General features: G+C 43.8%; 1 protein-coding gene across 3 annotated transcripts in view; it reads left to right on the top strand.

The window, feature by feature from the left end:
- Positions 1–27131, top strand: part of LOC126267380 (opioid-binding protein/cell adhesion molecule homolog) — a 363466-nt gene that overhangs the window by 213376 nt on the left and 122959 nt on the right. For all 3 annotated transcript variants that reach the window (XR_007549000.1, XM_049972565.1, XM_049972564.1), the window contains one exon: positions 18051–18258. Coding sequence is in view for 2 of the 3 variants with exons in the window: in XM_049972565.1 (XP_049828522.1) it covers positions 18051–18258 (208 nt within the window). In the remaining variant the exon portion in view is untranslated. The remainder of the gene's footprint in view (positions 1–18050; positions 18259–27131) is intronic.

Below are 27131 nucleotides of genomic sequence, written 5' to 3'. Positions count from 1 at the left end.
GCTTCTGTCAATAACTGAATTGACTGAAGTGTGTCACTGAATGATTTTTTACTGAATTTCGTTATGAATTTTCACGCATTACTAAATTTGCTCACCTCCATCGTAGGTCAGCTACGGTAATCCAGTATGACTGGTCTCAACGTTGGCACAGACCGTTTCGCGGCCGAATGCGCATAATACTTTGCTAATTCGTAACGATCTGGAGTGCTTTGTCTTACTAAAACAGTTATGATATCTCGATGAGCTGAAATTCATTTTTATTAGCACAGTTCATACTAATTAGCGATTCTTCTTTCATTCATATCTTACATTTAAGTGTTGTGTTTAACACACTAATCAGAATTAATATAGTCCTACACATGATAGAAAAGTCTGACAAAGTTCGGATGGATTTGTAATTTCACGCCTGTGCATAGTATGTTGGTAGCACTTCGTCGCCTTGTCTGTTATGCTGTATACCAGACTCTGAAGCTGTGCGGGTCAGCATATGAAAAGGCGATGGGTCTCGCTCGTTTTGTCCACGAGTGTACATGGAATGTGGCTTCATCGCAGAAGATCAGTCTTTATAAAAAAAAAAAAAAAAACCACCTTCCTCCATTTTTTGATTGTACTTGTAGCTCTCCATAAAAGTAATTCCATTTCATTTTGTCTGCTGGTGTAAGGCCCTGCACTAATCTCACTACGTATGGTTTAAAACATAGCCGCCAACGCAAGCTGATCTTTGGCATGAACAATTCCCAGCTTGCTTTACTGAATTGCGAGGACTTCGATGAAGTGCCTCGCGCGGTCTTTTGACATCTGCATCAGACACACGAGGTCTACCAGGGCTCTTCCCTTACAAAGGCATCCAGTTTCCGCGAACCATCGACTCATGTTAGTGTTGTGTGATGGGACTTTTCTAAACGGTGTATGAAACGCACACTGCACTATAACCACAGATCCGCACACCTCAAGACGGAGAACACAGAAAGAGTTTTCCTGCGACGAAGCAATCTTGGAGACAGGCGCCACGCCTGCGCAGTAAACATGACAAGTGAATAGCGGATGTAAAACTAAACTCCACCCGAACAGGCCATGAAGGCCCAATAGTACCGACCAGTCGCCGTATCATCTTCAGACCACAGGCATCACCGGATGCGGATATGAATGGCATGTGGTCAGCCCACCGCTCCCCCGCCCGTATGTCAGTTTCCGAGACCGGAGCCGCTACTTTTCAATCAAGTGGCTCCTCAGCTTGCCTTACAAGGGCTGAGTGCACCCGGCTTGCCAGCAGCACTCGGCAGACCGGATGGTCACCCATCCAAGTGCTAGCCCAGCCCGACGGCGCTTAACTTCGGTGATCTGACGGGAACCGGTGATACCACTGCAGCGAGTCCGTTGGCCAAATAGCGGATAGTACATCAAAAACTTGGACAGTAGGCGCTGCTTGTGCTGTTATATTTTTGCCCATATAACGCGACCAATCGATTTATTATTAATTTTTAAAATCGCACCATTAATTTATAAAGACCCTGTATTTTCACACACCGTCAGACATTCCATTCCCCATCTAACGGCTCCATATATCATCAGTGAGATCACTCACTCCTAAGGAATGCCATTTTGCTGCTACAGTTACACTCCTGGAAATAGAAATAAGAACACCGTGAATTCATTGTCCCAGGAAGGGGAAAATTTATTGACACATTCCTGGGGTCAGATACATCACATGATCACACTGACAGAACCACAGGCACATAGACACAGGCAACAGAGCATGCACAATGTCGGCACTAGTACAGTGTATATCCACCTTTCACAGCAATGCAGGCTGTTATTCTCCCATGCTGGATGCTGGATGTAGTCCTGTGGAACGGCTTGCCATGCCATTTCCACCTGGCGCCTCAGTTGGACCAGCGTTCGTGCTGGACGTGCAGACCGCGTGAGACGACGCTTCATCCAGTCCCAAACATGCTCAATGGGGGACAGATTCGGAGATCTTGCTGGCCAGGGTAGTTGACTTACACCGTCCAGAGCACGTTGGGTGGCACGGGATACATGCGGACGTGCATTGTCCTGTTGGAACAGCAAGTTCCCTTGCCGGTCTAGGAATGGTAGAACGATGGGTTCGATGACGGTTTGGATGTACCGTGCACTATTCAGTGTCCCCTCCCCACACCATGATGCCGGATGTTGGCCCTGTGTGCCTCGGTCGTATGCAGTCCTGATTGTGGCGCTCACCTGCACGGCGCCAAACACGCATACGACCATCATTGGCACCAAGGCAGAAGCGACTCTCATCGCTGAAGTCGACACGTCTCCATTCGTCCCTCCATTCACGCCTGTCGCGACACCACTGGAGGCGGGCTGCACGATGTTGGGGCGTGAGCGGAAGACGGCCTAACGGTGTGCGGGACCGTAGCCCAGCTTCATGGAGACGGTTGCGAATGGTCCTCGCCGATACCCCAGGAGCAACAGTGTCCCTAATTTGCTGGGAAGTGGCGGTGCGGTCCCCTACGGCACTGCGTAGGATCCTACGGTCTTGGTGTGCATCCGTGCGTCGCTGCGGTCCGGTCCCAGGTCGACGGGCACGTGCACCTTCCGCCGACCACTGGCGACAACATCGATGTACTGTGGAGACCTCACGCCCCACGTGTTGAGCAATTCGGTGGTACGTCCACCCGGCCTCCCGCATGCCCACTATACGCCCTCGCTCAAAGTCCGTCAACTGCACATACGGTTCACGTCCACGCTGTCGCGGCATGCTGCCAGTGTTAAAGACTGCGATGGAGCTCCGTATGCCACGGCAAACTGGCTGACACTCACGGCGGCGGTGCACAAATGCTGCGCAGCTAGCACCATTCGACGGCCAATACCGCGGTTCCTGGTGTGTCCGCTGTGCCGTGCGTGTGATCATTGCTTGTACAGCCCTCTCGCAGTGTCCGGAGCAAGTATGGTGGGTCTGATACACCGGTGTCAATGTGTTCTTTTTTCCATTTCCAGGAGTGTATATGTGCTGCGCTGCGGCCTTGTTGCCTCTGATTCCAACGGGTGCCTGTACACAGCATAAAGAGACAATTTATCTGCTTTTGTAGAAATATAATAGTGTTCTGAATGTCCCTAAAAAGCTTCTCTCCTGAGTACATTTGCTGGACTGTTTCAAGAGCGGTTCTTGCCTTGGAAGGAAGGAGGGAACATTAGAGTTTAACATCTCGCCCACTGCGAGCTCGTTGGAGACGCTCAAGTGGAAGACAGATGGAGTAGGAAATCGGTAGTGACCTTCCCAAGGAACCATCTCGTCATTTGTCTAATTACGAAAAATCTAAATTAAAGTGACAGGAAAGCGAAAATCTTTACATCACATCCACAATCGGTTAGCGTTGACTACAGAAATGTGTGGCTTATGAAGAGGTTTGAGAGGATTGACATGTCCGTAGTGGATTTTTTTACTGAGGTGGCACCCAATGACAAGTCCCATTCTGCTTTTACGGCTTCTCTACTGACAACAACATACTCCTTGTCTCCTTTTATAGTTGCGAGTCCGCCTCTCGTGACATCTACTGGTCAGTTTCTCATTAAGTAATGGTGACCTGGTACTTCTAATTAGACAGTGTACTGGCGAAGTCCTGGAATAAACAACTGCGTTGGATGAACAAGCACTCACGAAAAAAATTAAATGAGCTTTTACAAAAAATCTCGTTGGGCAATTCTCACCTCCCAGAGTGCATTCCAGCGCATTTAAACGAGTACTGTAACGAGGTACAACAGATGGCTCGAATCAAAATCAATAAACTGGCTGCCCCTTTGTCTTTCTAGGATACATATACAACATAATTCTGTATTTTAGATGTCTGATCTCAGGCACTTGCTATGGACAGAAATTTTACTCATCTGCTCTACTCGAGGTGCGTGCAGAATGGTGCAATGGTTAACGCGCTGGGCTCCCTTTAGAGTTGTGTTATCAGTAGGGATCCAGTAACGGAGGAATGTTTCAAAGTCAGGAGAGCTCTATGACTTACAACATAGGCTACTCATTGGATCTCACTTGAGTAACAAATCCAACAGGGACATTTCATCCTTTGTAGAGCTGCTGTTGGTGGTAGAAATGCAACAGAACAACCACAGCCAAACCTAACTAACAACGGACAGACCTCATGTACTGTCAGACCATTACAGAGGGTTTCGGTATTGCAGTTCTTTTGATTACGATGCAAAGTTCTTTTAAACACGCAAGCATGAGCAAATGAACAGGCACTGTGGCCACTACATCCGTTATGAAGTACATTAAATGCATTCGCAATTGCGAATAATAACACCCATCAGCTCAGGAACGGAATGAAGACAGCGAAAATTTGTGACTGATCGAGACTCGAACCCTGATATCCCTGCCTATCGCGAGCTGTTGCCTCACCATGTGGCTATCAGTGCACGACTCACGGCCATACGCAAACTTCCATATGTCGTCAACCATGCGTCTACGACCTGGACTCGTACATGTATTATGCATATTCCCTTGAAAATGAGACGCTGTACTTGGAAGTCGCTTGCCCGGTATCGGCAGATAAATAGGATCTTGCATTGCCTGCGGTATTTTAATTACGATGGAAAGTTTCTTTGGACAGGCCTATGGAAGTTTGGGTCTGGCCGTGAGTTGTGCACGGATAACCAAATGGTTAGGCTGATAGTTGTCATTATTCGCAGTTGCGAATACATTTAATGTATTACAGAGGGAGATTGTAGAAAATCGCATTCACTTGTGAGTTCCAACGTGATACCAGCAGTCCAATTAGCACAATGAACGAGGGATTTTTAAGGAATTCGGCATAATGATCGAGCAGTTTCTTATAAGCCATACGTTTCTGTAATTAATGCTAATCGACGTTTGAAATGGGGTAAACACGGAGTCACTGGAGGGTGGATGACCGGAAACGAGAGATCTGAAGTGACAAATCACGCTATAACCTGTGGCTCTCCGACAGAGTTGGCTACGTTTGGTGAACTCCCGGAGAACCTTACGTGGTTCAAATGGCTTTGAGCACTATGGGACTTAGCTTCTGCAATCATCAGTCCCCTACAACTTTGAACTACTTAAACCTAACTAACCTAAGGACGTCACACACATCCACGCCCGAGGCAGGATTCGAACCAGCGACCGCAGCGGTCGCGCGGTTCCAGACGGTAGCGCCTAGAACCGCTCGGCCACCCCGGCCGTCACCTTATCTGGTACCATGTGTAGCACCAACAGTGCAGTACGGAGAAGGTTGTCTTACGGGACAGTTTTGTTTCTCATGGTTACGATGTGATCACCTATTGCGGTTTTAAAATGAATGATTCCTTCTCTAATTTCACCTAATGCGCTCAAGGGTCGGGATCAAAGGCAGCTTTGTGCTATTTTATTTTCAGTAAGTCTGACTCAATTAATTTAGAAGTTTATAAGTAATTAATTCAATTAATATTAAAATGAACGGTGGGAAAATTATCTCTCTGAGTAACTTTTAATCATATTAAAAATAAAGATTCTCATGTTAACACGTAAAATAAAATATTTAAAAAAAACAAATAGAGATGGTTTTGAAGAATCCAGACTGAAAAGTTGGTTGAACTGCCTGAAGTAAAATTAGAATCGCAATTAAAAAATCATTGAATATTTGGAGTTTCATGGTCGCTGTACAATATAGTCCGCATTTCGTAAATCGCATCTCAACACGTGGGAAGAATGTAGGATAAGTGAAAAGAGGGGTTCGTCGAAGCCCACGCACAAGGTCGTTCTTACCAACAGTTCACACACAAACAAGAATCAGTAAGAATGATTCCGTATATCAAAATTATACGCATTTGAGCAGAGAGCATTTAGCTTTACCGGTCAACTGCGTGGTCAGTAACTTCTATAGAAATTCCTCATCTCGCAAGTGACAAAAATATGGAAACGTTTTGAACAAAAACAATATGGCAAACGAAATTACATTTAGGTTGAACAATGAACTGGAACAAATGATTGTGTTTGATTGAGAGCTCACCACGTGTTGAGAACACGTGTGGTCTAACTTAGATAACAAACGCAACTGAAACACAGAACTCGATAAAGATGTTCGTATTAAATAAAATTACACCCACTCTGACAATTATTAAAACGTTTTACCAAGAGAAGATGAATTAGTAGAACTGATGGCTTAGCACACCACATGAGAAACACGTGGTTGCTATCACGACGTCACACGCTACCAGGAACACAAAATTCGCGAAATAAAATTAAGTCGAAGAACAGAAAGGGAATTTCTTGCGCAAGCATACTGAAAACACATTCTAATATATACTGAAAACACATTCTAATATAAGCTGAACTGACGTATAGTTTGGTAACAACGCTCTCTCATCGCCAAGTTGTGGGAGGACAAAGAATCGAGTTAAGAAACCACTCACTAAATGAAATAAATACGCTTTTTTTAGGTCGACAAATCCTGTCAACGTCTCTTTATTTTTCTTAGTCTTTCCTCCCTTACCGACCGTAACGTCAGAATTGCCTCTCTAGTACCTTTACAAGCCAAATTTATCGTGATCTATCACATTCTCAATTTTCTTTTCCCTTCTTCTGTATCTTGTTCTTGTCAGCAACTTTAATGCATGAGCTGATAAACTAATCAGGCGGTAATTCCCGCAGTTATCTGCTCTTACAGTCTTCGGAAATTATGGATGATATTTTTTTCGAAAATCAGATGGTATAAGACATATATTCTACACACCAAAGTAAATGGCAGTCTTGATTCCACTCCCTCGCCCCCCTCCCCCCCTCACCACCACATATGATTTTAGAAAATCTGATGGAATTTTATTTATTCCTCCCGCCTTGTCCGATCTTACGTCTTCCATAGATCTTTTAAATTCTGTTTCTAATCTTGGATCACCCATCTTTTCTAAATCAAATCCTGTTTCTCATTCTATCATCAGACAAATGTTCTCCGTCATAGAGTCCTTCAATTTGCTCTTTTCAACCATGCGCTCTTTCCTCTCTCCCCTCTGTATTTTCAGTGTAGTACCTGTTTCACTCTTACTGTTACCACCCTTGTTTATAATTTCATCGAAGTTTGCATTGACTATTCTGCATCTGAGTCAGTCGTTCTGAGAATGATTTCTTTCTTTTATTTCTTCACATTCTTTGTACCAATTTCACCTTAGCTTTCGTGCATTTCTTATTTATTTCATTCCACAGTGACTTGTTAATTCTAAATTCCTGAATTTCCCTGAACGTTTTTGTACTTCCTTCTTTCATTCATCAGCTGGAGTATTTCTTCCGTACCCATTGTTTCTTCGCCGTTACCTTCTTTGTATCTTCATTTTTCTTTCTAGCTTCTGTGACTGCCGTTTCTAGAGATGTCCACTCCTTCTCAACCGTACTGTCGACTGAGCTATTTCTTATTGCTGTATCGAAAGTCTTAGAACTCGTCGTTTCTTAGTACTTGCTATCCCACTTCTTTGCGTATTGATTCTTCCTGACTAATCTCCTGAATTTCAGTGTACTATTCATCATTACCACATTGTGATCTAGTGGTGAGTCTCTATCTGCTCCTGGGTATGCCTTACAGTCTATACTATCTGATTTTGGAATCTCTGTCTGATCATGACATAATCCAACCGAAATATTCCCGTACCTTCTGGCCTTTTACCTCCTCCTATTGTGATTCCTGAAAGAACATTATAGTATATCAATTTGCAGTCGAAGGCTGGAAGGAATATTAGGAGTTACGGTCTAGTTAACGTCGAAGTCATTAGGCTCTATGCACAAGCTCGGAATTGTTTTTGGGGCGTGGAAGAACAATACTGTAACTACATTCGTTAAAAAGGTAGGTTGTAAGTAAGATTTCGTAAATGTGAAAGTCTACACTACTGTTATGCAATTCTACGTCGATGTTTTAGCTCTGTCTTCAAAAGTTAATACAGAATTCCACAGCAAATATTCAACTGTTTAACTGTGCAGTAAATTTCTGCTCCTGTAAAATCGTTGGATAGTTTAAAAGTTGGATACTTGCAACGAAGACAGTTACCTTTCGTAGCCATTGATGCTAGTCAACGAGCTATCCACACACTACCAATGACACGTTTCATAATAATAATGTCAGCACGCTTCTGTTAGTATGTTTCTGACAATCATATCGGTAGGTTAAGTTTTGAAAGCGACAGAGTGCTACTGGCAATAAAGCAAATGGGGTAGATACGTCCGTCGTACGCTGAGACCTCAATTACCAACAAAGGTCGGCATTCAGACCCAAAGATCACGCCGTGCTAGTATTACACGGTCCAGTCAGATTAATGTGACTACCTTCTACGTTCGACGTCAACGTGCAGTGACCACTTGCCGACGGCAAGTGGCTGCAAGGGATGGTATACGAAGCGTGTCACGAGGACGCGGGAAACAGTGGAGTCTTTATCGTAATTGAGAAACGGAGCGATTTAACCGACGTCCAAAAGGGCATTATCATTGTCTTCCGGGCAAAGGATGGCAGCATTTCCAAAATGGCTAAGTCTGTAAACAGATTGCGGGCTGCGGCGGTTAAAGTACACCGTACATATCAAAATCGTGCTGTTCAAAACAAGTGGCGTAGGAACTGCGGTAAATCATGGACCATTGATGACAGGGGTGAACGAAGGCTACAGAGATGTGTATACGCGAGTAGACGTGCAGCTGTTGAGCAGGTGGGCGCCCAGATGAAATAAGAGGCTACTAACAGTGTATCCTGAACGACTGTACAGCGGGTATTTTTTGGTATGAGCCTCTGCTGATGGTGTCTCGTTCATGCGCCCATGTTGACTGCTGCTCATCGGCTACAAGGGCTGGAATTAGTGCGCGAATACTGCAGTTGAACGCCCACTGAGTGGCGACAAATGACAGTTGGCATTTCCAGATGAATCAGGTTTCATGCTCCATCGGACAAAAGACGGTTTATGTGAACGCCGTCAAAGGTCTGGAAGGAATAACCTGTAATCAGGAGGGAGCGTTATGGTCCGGGAATGATTCGTGACAGTCCTTGGATGACCTCGTCATCCTGGAAGGCGCAGTGGATTGGTACAAGTATGTATCTGGGGAACATGTCCATGTCCAACTCTAAGTACAGTTTACTTTTTCTTGCCACAATGGCATGTAGCAGCATGATAATGCAATGTGTCACACGGCTCGCAGTGTACATTCATGGTTCGAAGAGCATCGGGTTCAGTTTACCGTACTCCCCTGCCCATCAAACTCCATGGATTTAAACTCAATCGAGAATCTGTGGGACTACCTCAGCATTTATCCTCAAGCGAGAGACTTAGCGTATCTCCTCCCGGTCCGGCAACCAATTTAAATCTCTCTGGAAATATCCATTCTCTACACTTTCCTTTATCGACTCACTGCAACCATTCCATTCGAATCCTGCCTCGGGCATGGAAGTGTGTGATGTACTTGAGTTAGTTAGGTTTAAGTAGTTCTAAGGCTAGGGGACTGATAACCTCAGATGTTAAGTTCCATAGTGCTTAGAGCTATTTAACCATTCCACGTCCCTCCTCAGAGTATGTCATACTTCCATAATAAACATCTAACACAGAAAACTCGACAAACATTTACAAAGCACCTTGAAACTGTTTATCATGTGCTGCCATTAAACAGAGAATTGAGTGTTGTAAGGTGTTTCAAAATTCACAAAAAAACACAGGGCGATTTCGTCACACAAAATCATGAGACACTGCAGAAAATCAATAAAAAACAAAACGAGGCAAGAAAACAACGAAACGTGTAAAAATATCCTAAACCGGCCATGGTTTGATCCAAAGAAACCTTGTTAATCCATTCTTGTGCCTGGTTGCTGTTTCAGTTATAAAACTTGAGTATAACAGCCACGATTTTCAAAATGACGATTTTCGACAAAACATAGATCGCTAAAGAGAGATGGAAAGATAACTAGGGGAAAGTGTTTCAGGAGAAGAGGGCAAAGACTAATTGAGTTTTTCCATAAATATCAGTTAATAATAGCGAAAGGAGGAGGTGTACTTGGAAAAAGCAAAAGGAGGAGGTGTACTTGGAAAAAGCCCAGAGATGCGGGAAGATTCCACTTGGTTTATATAGTGTCAGATTTAGATTCCGAGATCAGCTACTGGGTTATAAGGACAGATATAGACTCAGATAAGAGTTTAGTAATGATGGAGAGTACACCGAAAATTAAAATAGTCGTGCAGAATAATCAGCGTCGGAGGAAGTGGGGTACTAAAATACTGAGGAATTATGGGACACGTTTGAAGTTGCTAAAGAAGTGCATACTGCGATAAGGAATACGACAGTAGGCTTCAGCTGGGAAGGAGTGGACATTTCTAAGTAAAGTGATCATAAATGTCGGAAAAACAAACACGGATACTGGGAAGGAAACTGCGAAGACTCCTTCGGTAATATATGAAGTACCCCAATATTCAGGGAAAGACAGGAATACAACAATAATAATCAATTTGAAATTTAATAAACAGGAATTACATGGAGGCCGAGGATAAAGTGCTGCATGAAACATGTCAAGAAATAGGAAAAGAAATGGTCATAGGGAGTAATGACTCAGCATGTAGAAAAGCCAAAATTACCTCAGATTAAATTAAAATTAAGTGCGGCAACATTAAGAGATCAATAGGAATTCCAGTTAAACAAAGAGGAGAGAGTGGGTGGATGGGAAGAGTACAGTGGAGGAATGCAGGAGAAGGAACTGTGTGATGTTGTGATGAAAGAAGTTGGGGTCGATATGAGAGAGATAAGGGATCCAGTATTAGAGTCAGATATTGAAAGAGCTTTGGGTGACTCTAGATTAAATAAAACAGAAGAGAGAGATGAAAATCCATCGTAATTTCTAAAAATATTGGGCGAAGTTGCAACCAAACGGCTATTGAAGTTGGTAGGTGATTGGGTGTGAGATCGCGACGTATCATGAGGTAATCGGAAAACCGTCATCCATTGATTTCCGAAAATAGCAAGAGGAGAGAAGTGCGAGATCTATCACACAGTCAGCTTAACAGCTCATGCATTGATGTTAGTTGTCAGAACAGTATACATAATAGTGGAACAGAAAATTGAGGAACTTGACGATCGTTTTTACAGAGCTGGTTTTTCACTTGATAATGGAAGCAAGGCAGAAGAAAAATCTAGAGACGTTCATAGAATTTGTCGACTTGGAAAAGCATTCGAAGTTGAAAGTGGAACATAATAAAAAATTCTGAGAAAAATAGGTGTAAGTAACAGTTAAAAGCGAGTAATATCAATATGTACAAGCACCAACAGGTAACAATGTGACTAGAAGACCGTGCACGAAGTGTTCAGCTTGAAAATGGAGTAAGACGGGTATGTAGTTGTTCCTCTGTTTCATCTGTACCTCGAAGAAGCAATGACGGAAATAAAAGGAAGGGATTAAATTGATGGCAAAAGGATACCAGTGATAAGATTTGGTGATGACTTTTCTGTCCTCAGTGAAGATGATGAAGAATTACACGATCAATTAAATGAAATGAAATGTGCATTTCGGGGGCGGCGACGATTTCGGCTCGTAGGCCATGCTCGGGCACGATCACAAAGCCCAGAGCCTCGCTCCATACGTTGGATGCCAAAGAAACCAATATAGGTATGCGTATTCATATAGAGAGATACTTAAACAGGCAGCATACGGCGCTGCAGTCGGTACGCCTATATAAGTCAACAAACATCGGGCGCAGTGTAAGATCGGTTTCTGCTGCTACATTGGCAGGTTATCAAGATTTAAGTGAGATTTAACGTGGTGTTATAGTTGGAGCTCGAGCAATGGGATAGAGAATCACCGACGTAGCGATGAAATGGGGATTTTTCCGTACGACTGTTTCACGAGTGTACCGTAAATATGAAGACTCAGGTAAAACGTCAAATCTCAGCTGCGGCTGGGAAAAGATGTTACAATTACTTGAATCGTTCAACTGCTGCATCTTCCAATGCATGGTCATCAACATTCAACGAAACATCATCGATGTCTGCTTTCGGAGCCGAAGGCTGACCCGTTATCCTTGATGGCTGCACGACACAAAGCTTTACGCCTCGCCTAGGCCCGTCAACACCGACATCGGACTGTTGACGACTGAAAACATGTTGCCTGGACGGACGAGTATCGTTCGGATGGCTATGGAGACAACATCATAAATCCATGGAACCTGCTTATCAGCAGGGTACTGTTCAAGCTGATGGAAGCTCTGTAATGCTGTGGCGCATGTGCAGTTGGAGTGCTATGGGGCCCCTGATACGTCTAGATACGATTCAGACAGGTGACATGTACGTAAGCATCCTGTCTGATCACCTGCATCCATTCATGTCCTTTGTGCACTCCGACGGACTTGGGCAATTCCACCAGAGGAATGAGACACCACACACGTCCAGAATTGCTACAGAATGGCTCCAGGAACACGCTTCTGATTGAAACGTTTCCACTGGCTAGTAAACTTCCCAGACATCAACAATATTGAGCATATGAGGGATGCTTTGCAATGTGCTGTTCGGAAGAGATCTCAACCCCCTCTTACCTTTACAGATTTATGGACAGCCCTGCAGGATTCTTGGTTTCAGTTCCCTCCAGCACAACGTTAGACATTAGTCGAATCCATGGCTCGTCGTTTTCCGGCAATTCGGAGTGCTCACGAGGGCCTACATGATATTTAGGCACATGTACCAGTTCCTTTGGCTCTTCAGTCCATATCCCCCACCGCCACGCTATGCTGTCTGTTGGCGAGGAGCGGTAAACGGGAGAAACTGCCAATGCGCTACATTTGCATGACAGCACAGTCCCACTGCACATTACTTCGTTTTAGGTTAAAAAAAAGTTCAAATGTGTGTGTTCCTAAGAGACCAAACTGGTGAGGTCATCGGTCCCCAGACTTACACACTATTTAAACTAACCTATACTAAGAACAACCAACGTACCCATGCCCGAGGGTAAACTCGAACCTCCAGCGGGAGGGGCAGCACAGTTCGGGCGGCCACTTTTGTGTTTAACATTTCTCAACAACACAGTTCTCTAAGAAAAAAATTTCCATATTTTTCAATAATTTTGTCCGCGTAGAAATCATAATACAATTTTATCTGGCACAAACAGTCGACAGACGGACAGAAGCAGACAATTTCAATGTCAAGTTGCCAAGTAAGCTTGATTTATTTAGTTTCATAACAGAAAAAACTGTCTTTGACACAAATATGTCAATCGAAATTTGTAGCACATCTGCAACATTATTACTGTGACTAGGAAACTCTATATGAGGAAAGCAATGTAGACGTTCTGGCCAGTTTTGACGCTTTTGATTTGTCATTAAAACTGGAATTACCTTTCAGGTCAATCAACAACATTTGCTTATGCACAGGGGTGCTTTTAAGTGGGTTCGGCAACCACCGGAAGCAGCTCAAATATACAACTGACAGTGTACTCAAAATCTTTATAAAATTCGTTTGTTAATTCTTTCAAGCACGCGATGAATCTTTAACCGTAGCCTTTTCTTTAGCGTAAGTGAAATAAGGTAACTGGACTGTCTTTGTGAGAATGTGTTCCTCACACAACGTGATTTTCTTATTAAATGCACCCCTATAAAATGAAAAGCAGGTCAACTCGCAGTGTCTTACTTTGGGCAACGTGCAGTCTACTTATAATGCAAAGTCTGCGTTTCATTCCCGATGTTCTAATTTTCGTCCCTGCCCTCCTTTTTCCTTCATAAATTTGACAACAGCTAATTTTAAATCGAAAAAAACGTTCCAGGCATGCCACTTCACATAACCAACGTACTTTGCAGTATTATATGAATTCTCTTCGTTCAGCTCCAATGAAAATTAATGCAAATGGCAATGCAATAATGCCTGCGACTTCAATAGTTTTACTATTCGCACCATCAATTTCTTCACCTATTCCAGACCTGCAAATTTAGCACGGAAGACTGAATCCCGTCTTTCTATCGACGTCATTTTTTGCTCTTTCATTGTCAACTAAATCGTTGCTGCATGGTTTTTCGATGCCTTTCCATAGCAAATATGCAGTACATGTTGCTTATGCAAATTGAGTTTTATCATCCCTCTCTTTTGTCATTCCCATTAATTTTAATGATTGGGACAACAGAGCGATAGACTACCCAATTTAAGGAATTTTGCTACCTCGAAAGCAAAGAACCCATGATGGACGAAGCAAAGAAGACTTAAAAAGCAGATTAGCGATGGTAGTAAGAGCGTATCTGGCCAAGAGAGGTCTTCTAGTATCAAAGATAGACCTTACTTCGAGGAAGAAATTTCTGAGAATGTCCATTTGGAGCACAGGATTGTATGTTAGTGAAACGTGACGAGCGGGAAAACCGGAACGGAAGAGATGTGGTGCTACAATCGAATGTTGAAAATTAGGTGGACCGCTAAGATAAGAATTAGAGGTTCTGCGCAGAATCGGTGAGGTAAGCTAAGTATGGAAAACACTGAAAAGAAAAAGGGGCACCGTGGTAGGACATCTGTTACGGCATCAGGGGATAACATCCATTTTACTAGAGAGAGCTGTAGAGGGGAAAATCTGTAGGGTGAGACAGAGATAGGAATGCATCTAACAAATAATTGCGGACTCAGATTGCAATTGCTGCTCTTTGATGAAAATCTTGGCACAGGAGAAATATTCCTGCCGGTCCTCATCAAACAACTCCTAAGACTGATGCCTAAAAATGGGGTTCATGTCTTGGGGACGTTAGATCTTATCTGATTCATCGGCACCACGACGGCGACATTTCACCGAACTGAAAGGACCTTTTAACTGGGAGTGTTGCATCTGTTAGGTAATACACATTGCATGAGCACACCTCAGAGTGTCTACGCCCTGATGCCTCTCAGGGACGTAATCAATAACAACAGTAGTTGGTATGTGACTGCGAACAGTTTGTCTCTAACAAAAGTTGTTCCTCATTAAATGATCTGTCAGCCCCAGACGTTCGATGCAAAGTCTTTGACACATCCTGTAAATTTAGCTTGCCCCTTTTTTTCCATCTATAGCCTGAAAACTGCGGATAAAGAGCAACAGGGAGAAACCATATTTCCAGAGTTCAGGAAAGCATTTGAAACGGTACCCTACTGTAGACTTTTAGCAAAGGTACGAGCATACGGTATAGGTTCCCATATATGCGAGTGGCATCTAGTACGTTGTCCTCGACTGCGATTGTTCGTGGAAAACAAGGGTATCGTTATAAGAGCCCCCGGGAAGTATGACAGACACGCTCTTATTTGTTACGTTCGTAAATGATCTAACAGACAGGGCGAAAAACAGTCTGTGGCTGTTTGCTGATGACGCCGTGGTGTACTGGAACTGACGTCTTTGAGTCGCTGCAGGAGGATACAAGACGACTTCAAAAAATTTCTAGTTCGATGGTGAATGCTTGCTCTAAATGTAGAGAAATGTAAGTTAATGTAACAGGAAAAACGATATTCGAATACAGTGTTAGTAGCGTGCGCTTGACACAATCACGTCGATTACATAGGCACAACATTTCAAAGCAATATGAAATGGAAGGAGCATGTAAAGACTGTCGCAGGGAAGGCGAATGGTCGAATTTGTCGAGAGAATTTTAATAAGCTGTGACTCACCTTTAAAGAAAACAGCGTGCTAAACATTAGCGCGACACATTCCTGAGTACTGATCGGATGTTTAGGATGACCAAGAGATCGGATTACGGGAAGTCATTGAAGTAATTCGGAGGCGTACTGCTAGATTTGTTGCCATTACGTTCGATCGACACGCGAGTTTTACGAATACGCTTTGTGAACACAAATAGGAATCCCTGGAAGCAAGACGATGTTCTTTCTGCTAAACACTACTGAGGAGGAGTACGCTACTTGCAGTGTCTGTGTTGAGGTTTACTATGCAATGTCCTTGAAAAATGTCTGAAGGACATTGCATACCACACCGAAAACTAATAGTTTTGCGTGCATAGCCAAGGACAGTAATAATAAAGCCACTTCCTGTGTGGGAATCACAGGAATTGTGCAAGTAGAGACTTAGCGAGATATGAAGACTTGAGTTGGTCCTAGAGTTGTCCTTGGATAGCCGAGGTGGTTAAAGCGATAATACACGTGGAGCAAAAAATCCAGATTACAGTTCCGGCCCGGCTCAAACTTTTAATAAATTGTGCAGCTGCAGTCTCATCCCAATCTAAATTAGGAAAGACACCAATGTACATTTCGTGTGTGGACCGCGAGGAGAAGGCAAGAGAAATTAGGTCGCGTACAGAAGCATAAAGATAGTCGTTTTTCTCGCCTCTATTTGGGAATGGATCAGGAAATGAAATGACTAGTGGTAGTACAAGGGACCCTACTGCATACGGTGGCTAGAGGAGATCAACGTCTTCTTGCTTGCGGGAGTTTCCTATACGATGCGGCGTCTCTCGCATTCATGTTTCCATCTCCTTCTGTCTTGCCAGTCCTCCTGTCCTGCATCGTACGCCACACTCCGTCGTTCAAGTATAGCCGGGGTCCTCCTTTTTTTCTGTGTCGTGGAGGTTTCCAGTGCCATGTTTTAAAAGCTCATCTCTCCTCTGGCATTCTTGTAAGATGACCATACAATGTTAGCAGTTTATTTTCAATTGTATCTACGATGTCCTTTGTAACTCCTATCTGTTCTCGCACCATTTCATATCTTATTTTGTCTCTTCTTGTTACTTCAGAACTTCGTGTCCAAAACTACACCAATATAGCCGATATGTTCTAGTCATTGACCCTGGAGATTTCCCAGACTGCAGCACCATACAGACAAATGCTCTCAACTGTAGTTTCGTATAGCCTCCTTTTCAATTTCTTTGACGTAGTTTTATTCCAAATAATAGACAGTCACTGCTTGCTTGCCACATTTCCCTTCCCTATTCTTTATGCCCTCCTGGCCTCTAGTTATATTCGAAATGATTGTCGCTAAATATTTATATGATCGACTACACTTTACTATAGACACGTCGTCCATAACAAGATCCCTTCATACACCTTTGGAAACCAAGTGTTCAGTCTTTGAAAAGTTTCTTTTCATTCCCCGTTGCTCATATTATTTCTTAAGCTTTCTTAACATGGAATACATATCCTCTTCTTCCTCGGCGAAGATGTCCTGATCGTTGGTGAAATTTAGGGAGGACAGGACGTCATCACCTACCCTAGTTCCCGTGTTTTGCTCTTCCTTTTCCAATTTTTCAGTGTTTCACTCGCAAATGTTTTAAAGGGAGCAGGCGCTAAACAGCATCCATGTTTCACTCCTTTGATAACCTGTTATAGTCACTTCCCAACTTTAACACGACAGATGTTGCCTGAATACAGCTTTCTAACAGCTTGTACATAACATTTGTGAATGTTTTCGTTCACTGTCTCCCACATCCTACACAGCAGTACACTGCCACAAGCCTTCTGCAAGGCTATGAAAGCTGTGTGTGTCTCGAAGATTTGTGCCATGCTCTTGTCAGTCACCTGTCGAACGCTGCAGATGTTATCGATACAAGACCTTCTTGTCGATAAGCCACTCTTCCTCATTCCCTCTCTCAATTCTAGTTTTAAGGATCTAACCATACAGTCTCTATAAAGGACTGAAATGTGATGCCTCGATAATTTGCGCAGTCGTTCTTGCTTCCCTCTTTATAAGTGATTTTGATAAACCCTTCTTAAACTCTTCAGGGAATTCCCCAGCACTAGAACACAGAATGAAGTTGTACGTGCCGGCCAGGGTGGCCGAGCGGCTCTAGGCGCTACAGTCAGGAACCGAGCCACCGCTACTGTTGCAGGTTCGAATCCTGCCTCGGTCATGGATGTGTGTGACGTCCTTAGGTTAGTTAGGTTTAAGTAGTTCTACGTTCTAGGGGACTGATGACTTCAGAAGTTACGTCCCATGGTGCTCAGAGCCATTTGAACCATTTTGAACATGTGTCTCGTCCGATCTTCACGCAAGTAAGCACGGTTGTGTTTTTCTCTGAATAAAAAGGAACTCTGTACTTTATCGTAGTTTCCCCTTTGCACTCACAAGAACGGTTTCAGCACGTGATAGCCCCTCTGAATGATGATGATCTCCACTCGCCGGCAGGTGGCGTGGCTGCGGGTGGACACGCAGACGATCCTGACGATCGCGGCGCACGTGATCACCAAGAACCACCGCATCGGCGTGACGCACAGCGACCGCCGCACCTGGTTCCTGCACATCCGCGACGTGCGAGAGTCCGACCGCGGCTGGTACATGTGCCAGATCAACACCGACCCCATGAAGAGCCAGCTCGGCTACCTCGAAATAGTCGGTAAGTACCGTCCTCGAAGTACAGTCCACAGGCTCCGTGGTAAAACAATCATTGCGCTTTATTTACACATAATCCTTCTGTTGTGCCCAGTAGTAGATCAGTTTGTTTAATGGTTGAGGTACAATTCTTGGGATACTGAGTGCTTAGTAAATTGAAAGCGTGCCATTTATGTCCGTGCAGGAGGCAAGTACACGCAGTGATTCCACTTCAGAGAACCTTCTAGTGCCTTGAGTCCGCTGGATACACATCAAGTGTAAAAAGTTGAAAATCATTTCTGGACATAGTTTTCTAAAGCAATTTGTACAGAAACCAGATGGCAGTTATAGAAGTCGAGGGACATGAAAGGGAAGCAGTAGTTGGGAAGGGAGTAAGACACGGTTGTAGCCTCTCCCCGATGTTATTCAATCTGTATATTGAGTAAGCAGTAAAGGAAGCAAAAGAAAAATTCGGAGTAGGTATTAAAATCCATGGAGAGGAAATAAGAACTCTGAGGTTCGCCGATGACATTGTAATTCTGTCAGAGACAGCAAAGGACTTGGAAGAGCAGTTGAATGGAATGGACAGTGTCTTGAAAGGAGGATATAAGATGAACATCAACAAAAGCAAAACGAGGATAATGGAATTTAGTCGAATTAATTCGGGTGATGCTGAGGGAATTAGATTAGGAAATGAGACACTGAAAGTAGTAAAGGAGTTTTGCTATTTGGGGAGCAAAATAACTGATGATGGTCGAAGTAGAGAGGATATAAAATGTAGACTGACAATGGCAAGGAAAGCGTTTCTGAAGAAGAGAAATTTTTAAACATCGAGTATAGATTTAAGTGTCAGGAAGTCATTTCTGAAAGTATTTGTATGGAGCGTAGTCATGTATGGAAGTGAAACATGGACGATAAATTGTTTGGACAAGGAGAGAATAGAAGCTTTCGAAATGTGGTGCTACAGAAGAATGCTGAAGATTAGATGGTATCCATGTAACTGGTTATCGCTTCTGGACAGTGCGCCCTGTCCACACCACGCGGCTGTCGTACAGTTCTGCTCCACATTGCTGCTGGCTTGCCCGAAATTATCTATCGAAAGATGCAAGCGGGTTTAGGGGAGCCACTCAATGTTAAAATACAACACTGTTTGACGTCTGGTATGAACTATGTTCTGGGACGATTAAAGTCAATCGCAGGTTGCACTGTTTACATTCTAATTCATAAGGGTTTATCCCAATTAATGGTTGATTACCAGTTAACAATATCACTTGCACGGGTGTACGCGTAACCGACACAACGCGGGTGATTGTTGATGATGCGGAAGCCGAATGATCGCACGAAAGTTTGTGTGCTCGTCACACATACACAGATTTCTTTTGATACGAGTCCTCCTTCACACTAGTATTGATATAACGCTGTTCGTAAAGTTAATTTTTCAGTTCTCAGTTGCCGCGCCGGATTAGCCGAGCTGCCTGAGGTGCTGCAGTCATGGACTGTGAGGGGGTCCTGGCGGAGGTTCGAATCCTCCATAGGGCGGGGTGTGTGTCTTTGTCATTGGGATAATTTAGGTTAAGTAATGTGTAAGCTTAGGGACTGATGACCTTAGCAGTTAGGTCGCAAAAGATTTCAAACACACTCATAGTTCTCAGTTCTCACTTGTACGAGCGTTCGGGTAACCGTCGCGGCGCGGCTGGTTGTTGATAATGCTGAACGCGATGGCCGAACACACGTCCTCACACTCGCTACAAGACACTGGCACTTGGCTGCACTCTTTTGTGGTAAATAGTATCCACATTAGTTCATTTTGGGAGACCGAACACGGCTCGGATGATTGATACTGTAAGGTACGACACGCAACGAGAGGATGCACATATAAATAATCGGCGGCTCTGCTCATTTTTTTAATTACTTCTTGACTCACTTTCCCCTGAACCATTTGCTTATTTTATCACTTTACTGTAATAGCACTTGTAGCAACACTTCAACTTCCATTCTATCAATGCCTCTCACATGCAGACCTACCCGCAACACAACAGTTTCGTGTCCCGCGCTCGACTCTACAGCTGCCGGCAAAGATACTCCACAACAAAGCCAGCGATATGACGGCACGCTTACATTACGAAATACCAACCGCAGCTTTTCCATCAACAGTTCAGGTTGTGTGGATCCGGTTACAGAAAATATCTTAGATGTTTACAGATATCGATTCCTATGTTCTGTGTAACAGAGAGAGGCTCCGTCATCGGTTGAGTTAGATATCACTGATTTATAAAGAAACGATACATCACCAGTTATGTTCACGAAGAATTTCTGTCGTATTAGAACACGGCAGGGACGTAGACAGCCTTTGCAGACACGAATTTAAAATCTTATCTCCTGCTTGTACATAAATGAGATAATTATAAATCACTGTTGTTGCAACAACGGTGAAGTACGCAGCTTTATGTTTGGAAGAAAGTCCGCATCTTTATTTAGAAAGAGAACGGCAAAGATATTCAATGAGGGGCATACTGTCTTCGCTTCTGTCGCTGCTGTGACAGAAACGTGAATTTTTACGGACGATTGACACGAATATTGGCAAAGCCATAAATCCATTCCTCTGATACCCGCTCTCAGTAATTGACAGGTCTATAAAAGCAATTATCGTGTTTAATTGACAGTTTTAATCCCACGGAGCGGCGTCGCGTTTTTTGTCCCGCGTGTGCTTCAGTCAGTTCTGCTGCTGTCAGAATCCATTACCTGCGGTCGGCTCGCCGGCTCTGCCGACCATTTGTGGCGTGCTGTTTGTTTTTTCGCTGTTTATTCTCCGAGCATTCCTTCACAATTTCGTTAAAACCCACTCATCAATTTCTCCACTCCGGGCGTATCTTTTCGCCGCAAAGAATCAGCGTGTAGTCTTTGATACCACCACTACGCTCGGTAATCGTGTCCCAGGCGATCACTATTCCAGGGCAGAAAGAGTTTTTGTTATGATTTTAATATTACATATGAATGGAGGGTTTATTTGGGGTGATACACAAATCATCCTCACCTAGTAGAAATTCATATTGACTTTTCTTTAAACCAATAGTTTTGACTGATTCCATGCCCTTTTCTGCTGTAAATTTTCACTTCATTTACCATATTATTGCACAATGTAACTGTAGGACATATCCATATAGCTGCGTTTGTTTCGTGGCTATTCCTTCTTAAGAAATAAGCGAAGGATAATTTTACCTTGTATCAACACCTTCCACTGATTCACATAGACAGCTGTTCACCCATACACTGTACACTGGATGAAATTGTGTGCTTTAGTATTACAACTATGCCCCTTTAACATCGTGACGCGCTTTGGTACCACTCCACTGGTACCAGCACTAAAGTGTCAATTACTCGTTTGACATCTGCACTCACAACTACTAGGCTAAATATGTGGTTGATACTGGAGATTGGGGGGAATACAGACTCCTCAAGAGATTTTCCGTCTAGGAAGCTGTCGGTTCCAGAAAATATTCATGGGACACTATGTGACTCAGAAGTTAGACGCTTAGTTCTACCGCAAAAACCAGAAAATTTTGAACACCTTCTGAGCTATATAAACAATTTCTCAAATCCACAGTATGAAATAGAGAAGAAGGTGGGCTATGTCCGCGTAGCCCCGCTCCTTACAGATAAATTTTCAATTGGGAGCCTCTGTTCCAACATGCTTTGCTTCGGTAGTGCGGGACGACGAGGGTTGAGAATGGTGACGTCAAAGCTTTTCTGCATAATCTTATATCATGTTAAGTCCTACGGGACTTAACTGCTAAGGTCATTAGTCCCTACGCTTACACACTACTTAAACTAAATTATTCTAATGACAAATACACACACACACACACACACACACACACACACACACACACACAAGGACGCACACACACAAGGACGCACACACACACACACACACACACACACACACACACACACACACACACACACACACACACACACGCCCGAGGGAGGACTCGAACCTCCGCCGTGACCAGCTGCACAGTCCATGACTGCAGCGCCTTTGACCGCTCGGCTAATCCCGCGCGGCCTTATATCATAATTAATTGTGCAACACATTACTCACGAACGTAGATTGGAGTGTTAGGCAAGACAGTTAAAGGCGGAGTCCGTCTCAAAACTTCGTGATTGGGGCCTAAAATTAGGAGATAGGTTTTTCATTAAATGATTCTAAAAAAAAGCACCATATGTTGCGATACGAACCATAAGTGGTTCAAACTTTTTTCGTCACACATGATTGCAGGGTGTAAGTCGAAGAAGTACAGTATATTACACACTGTTAAATAAATACGGCTGTACCATACAGTCGAACCATGAGGGAAAGCCCTTATTTCGTGTTACAACAATAGGTACTACTTTTTCTTTCATCTTTGCGTCGTATCTAAGCGGGGTTGGAATTGTTACTAATAGATTTGGCAAAGTGAAATAGTTCAGGAGGCAGTTCAGACGAAGAGGAATGAACATCTCTAAAAAGCTGGAAAGAAATGAAAATACCTTCATAGAAATCGTGAGTAACAGAAGAAATACCATAGCTGATGGACGAGAGCAGGAAGTTCAAAAATATTCAGGGAAATTCAAGACTACAGAAACACAAGACATGTAGAAATTAAGTAAATAGGAAATGCAGGGACGTCAAGACGATGTCGCTCCAAGAAAAATGTGAAAACAGAAGGACTCACTCAGCTTAAACAATGTTCAGTAAAATTCAAAAACAAGGGTGGTCGCATTAAGAACGCAATGGGAATTCCAGTCCTAAATGTAGAGGAGACAGCGGATGGCAGGAAACAGTACAATGAATGCCTCTATGAGGGACAGGACTTGTCTGATGAAGTGATAGAAGGAACTTGGGCCGACAGGGAAGGAGTAGGAGATCCAGTATTAGCGTTAGAATTTAAAAGAGCCCACTCAGAAAGAGCTGAGAAGTGCGAGAATTATCACACAGTCAACTAAACAGTTTGTGCATCCAACTTACTGACGTGAATAGTGTACAACAGAATGAAAAAGTAAGTTAAAGATCCGTTAGATGACAGTCAGCTGGGCTTTAGGAAAGGTAAAGGCACCAGAGACGTTATCTGACGTTCGTGCCGGTAGTGGAAGCAACTTGTGGCTATTTGCGTCTGCATTAATTCCTAATGGTCTCTTAGTCTTCTGCATACGATGCCAGACTTTGTTGGATTACAGCGTACTTTAATAAGATTTATGCAGCTTATGCAAATTACACGTTTATTTCAATCACTTGAAAATTCCGCTCTTAAGCACACTTCTTATCATTTATGAATATCATTGTCATAAATAACTTTCCCAAGAGGGATAGCATAAAATAACCGCTAGGTCACATATCAGCATATGACTAAGTGTTAGTCAACCCCCAGGAGAGATTGTGCTAATATCGACTAACACCATCTCTAGTCCTGATAAATCCCTCAGTTCGACGAGGAAGGTAGTCCAGAAGTTTCTCTAGTTGTACTATATTCAACTGAAGCAACTCATTGATGAACAGAGTCCCAAGAGCTACCACATTGCGGGGATGTTGATTCCTATGGCTCTCTCTTGTCCCAGCAATATTCCGCAGGACTGGAATGGGGGAATATTGTGAGGTTGTCTACACCTTCCATACATTGTGTTAAATGCATAGCTGGGCTGCCGATGCGGTCGACGCCTTGCGGCATATGAAGCTGGGGAACTGTGAGAAATGGCGTTTTGAAAGACGGCAAATGCAGTTACTGAAATGCCTGGGGTAGCAGGCCAGAGGGCGTTAGGTTGTGGAAAGGGGCCAAAATGAGGTTGCTGTCAGTTACACTCGGCATGCAAACCTTATTTGTCCACACACAATATTACACAAGAATGCAAAACACTCAAAGTTGTAATGGATCTTCTTTGATTAACTTTAGATCGGCTGAAGGCCACACTCAAAATTCAAGACGAAAGGTCTAAGTAAGAAATTGACATAGAATATTCTTCTGGAAGAGTCACTCAAAAATATTTTCTAAATCTTCAATCTAAACAGGCTGAAGGCCTTAGCACTTTAATCTCAGCGGAACTCGGCTGAAGGCAGCATATTAAGCAATAAGAAGTGTTTCAATCGAATGGCAAAAAGCCTTATCTTAAAACAATTGAAGCAAATTCGGCTGAAGGCCCCATACAAAAACATCACAACTGTATGCCCTAACTAACGCCCGTTTAGACGACACAGGCAGCCTGACCAACAATCTCTTAATCGGAAGGCAACCCAACCGACAGACAGCCAACCGACCAATCAACCAAATCAGTTCCGCTCCACGAAACCAGCAAAACGACCACAAAATTTCAATACAACAACACACAGGATATTGGTGCCCACAACGACCAACAACACCTCTGCTGTCGAACTACACGCCGCACTGGACAAAAACATGACGACGAAAATACACTGCCAAAAAATTCGTCAACCACCAGGGCGGGTAACCGGAATGTCAACGGCCACAAGGCCGAAGACACTGCAGGTTAACTTCAATAACAGGGAATAAATTAAGTTAAAGTCCACCGGAAGACAGCTGGAATCTTCGCAGATTTAAATACACACACGTTGTTGCTCGCGGAAATATCCCGAAATCAATCGAAGAAATGTAAACAGTTTAGGCTCGAAAGTAAGTTAAGCAGGGACTCAACTTCAATGTCAAAAATCGGTGGCCGACGAACTTCATAGCACTCGCAAGCAGCACCTCACACTCCAACCGCGCGTGCACGCCGCCAGTGGCTCCAGCCCGACTTCTCGCGACGTGGCTTGCTTGCTGCTGCACGCCAAGCGACCGACTGGACTGGTGGTCCATCCGCGACTGCTGCTCCGTCGCGACTGCACTGCTTGGCCGTCCCCAACTCACTGACTTCCTTCAGACAGACGACGTCCCGGAGACACTGGATCGGACCCAACCATGCAGAGGGAACACAACCAACATCTATGCACAGGAAGGAACCGACCCAAATCCAAAATACACGTCTTCGATGAGACGACTGGCCGGACAACCACTGGTACAGGCTGTGTGGACCTCACTGGGTCTCCAAGCCCAACTGCACTGGTGCTGCATCCCTACTGTCCTGCTCGTCCTTCTCCAACTATCTTATTTCGGATGGACGACGTCCCGGAGACACTGGCTCGGACCCAACCATGCAGAGGGAACACAATCGACATCTATGCACAGGAAGGAACCGACCCAAATCCAAAATACACGTCTTCGATGAGACGACTGACCGGACGACCAATCAACGGTCGTCCCCACTGGTACAGGCTGTGTGGACCTCACTGGGTCTCCAAGCCCAACTGCACTGGTGCTGCATCCCTACTGTCCTGCTCGTCCTTCTCCAACTTTCTTCTTTCGGACGGACGACGTCCCGGAGACACTGGCTCCGACCCAACCATTAAGAGTTAACACAACCGACGTCTCTGCACAGGAAGGAACCGACCAAAACACAAGTCGTCGATAAGACTACCGACCGAACGACCAACCAATGGTCGTCCCTGCTGGTACTGGCTGTGGCGACCTCACTGGGGCTCCGTCCCCGACTGCACTGCTGGTCTGTCTCGAACAGACTGCCAGACACACGACTACCCGAAAATACTATCGGTCGCTGCAGAGATGGTACGACAGTTCACTTATCGATACGCGCTGACTGCTGTCGCTCACTGGCAAGTAATGCAGGACGTTAGTGACGCCAGTAAATGGAATAAGAAAATGAGGCGGCAGTTTTGTAATAGAAGATGACAATCAATAAATGGCATCAACACCAACCGTGCACGGCTCAGTTACCTTCACAATATTCCCTAGGCAAGTACTTGAAATGGATCTACATTCACTTACAGCAGCGGTTTCTGTCGGGTTTAAAACGTACTGTCTTTAACAACGCATGAAACGCCTCTCCGGTCACTGAACGTTAAAGAGTACGTCCAGTAGCAAGTAACTTCTGCAAGTATTTGTTGATGTGTTTACACTGCAGCAAAGAGTTGTGCTGGTTTACTTCTGCAAGACGCCTCGGCTATTTCAGAAACATGCTCCAAATACCTGCAGAAATGGTTCCTTTTGTTGCGTCGTACGACAGGTAAGTGGACGATTACTGTGTCGTGGTTAAAACATTGAAGCTGTCATTGTTGTTTCATTATTATTATTGAAGAAAAATCGTTATGAATCCCATAATTACCAAAACGAAATGATTAAATCGTGGAACAGATACAGTGGCGTAAACAGATATGAAAAAAGGATACAAAAATGCGGCGTGCTATGCCCCTAAGAGACAGACTTTTAATTACTTTTATTGCAAATAGTATTTTTTACTTTTACTTATTACAAACGTAATATATTTATATTTAAGCTAACATTAAAAAATTTGCTAAAATTTAAATTCCTGTGTACCGTCATACTTTCCCATATGGTGAAAAAAAAGTAATCGGTAAATTAATTTTGTACTTCCTTGGCTGTGGTAACCAATTACATACGTTTAGGTGCTCCAGTGGTACATTTATTTTGGTCCACCTATCTTTGCGCCACTCTCCTTTATAATAGAGACATTTTCGTACTGAACACACAAAATTTCTGGAAGTTGACAAAAACTTCTCGCAGCTGCCAAGTTTGGCAAGTGTTTTCAGCAAAGATGCATGACACTGTCTCCTCTAACTTCTGGAAGCTGCTTCTGTAAGTTGACGAAGCTCGAGGAAACCGACTTGCTGGGAGTGTTTCCACGTCAAACAACTGGCAGAATTAGCTTTTGCAAACGACTTGGTGGAAGTTTACTTGCTAGTGGACATACAGGGTGTTTCAAAAATGACCGGTATATTTGAAACGGCAATAAAAACTAAACGAGCAGCGATAGAAATACACCGTTTGTTGCAAT

This window comes from Schistocerca gregaria, chromosome 4, assembly GCF_023897955.1.
Source record: "Schistocerca gregaria isolate iqSchGreg1 chromosome 4, iqSchGreg1.2, whole genome shotgun sequence".
In the NCBI taxonomy this organism is placed as follows: Eukaryota; Metazoa; Arthropoda; class Insecta; order Orthoptera; family Acrididae; genus Schistocerca; species Schistocerca gregaria.
Note: the sequence above shows the minus strand (reverse complement) of the source record. Positions and strands in the feature narration are given on the sequence as shown.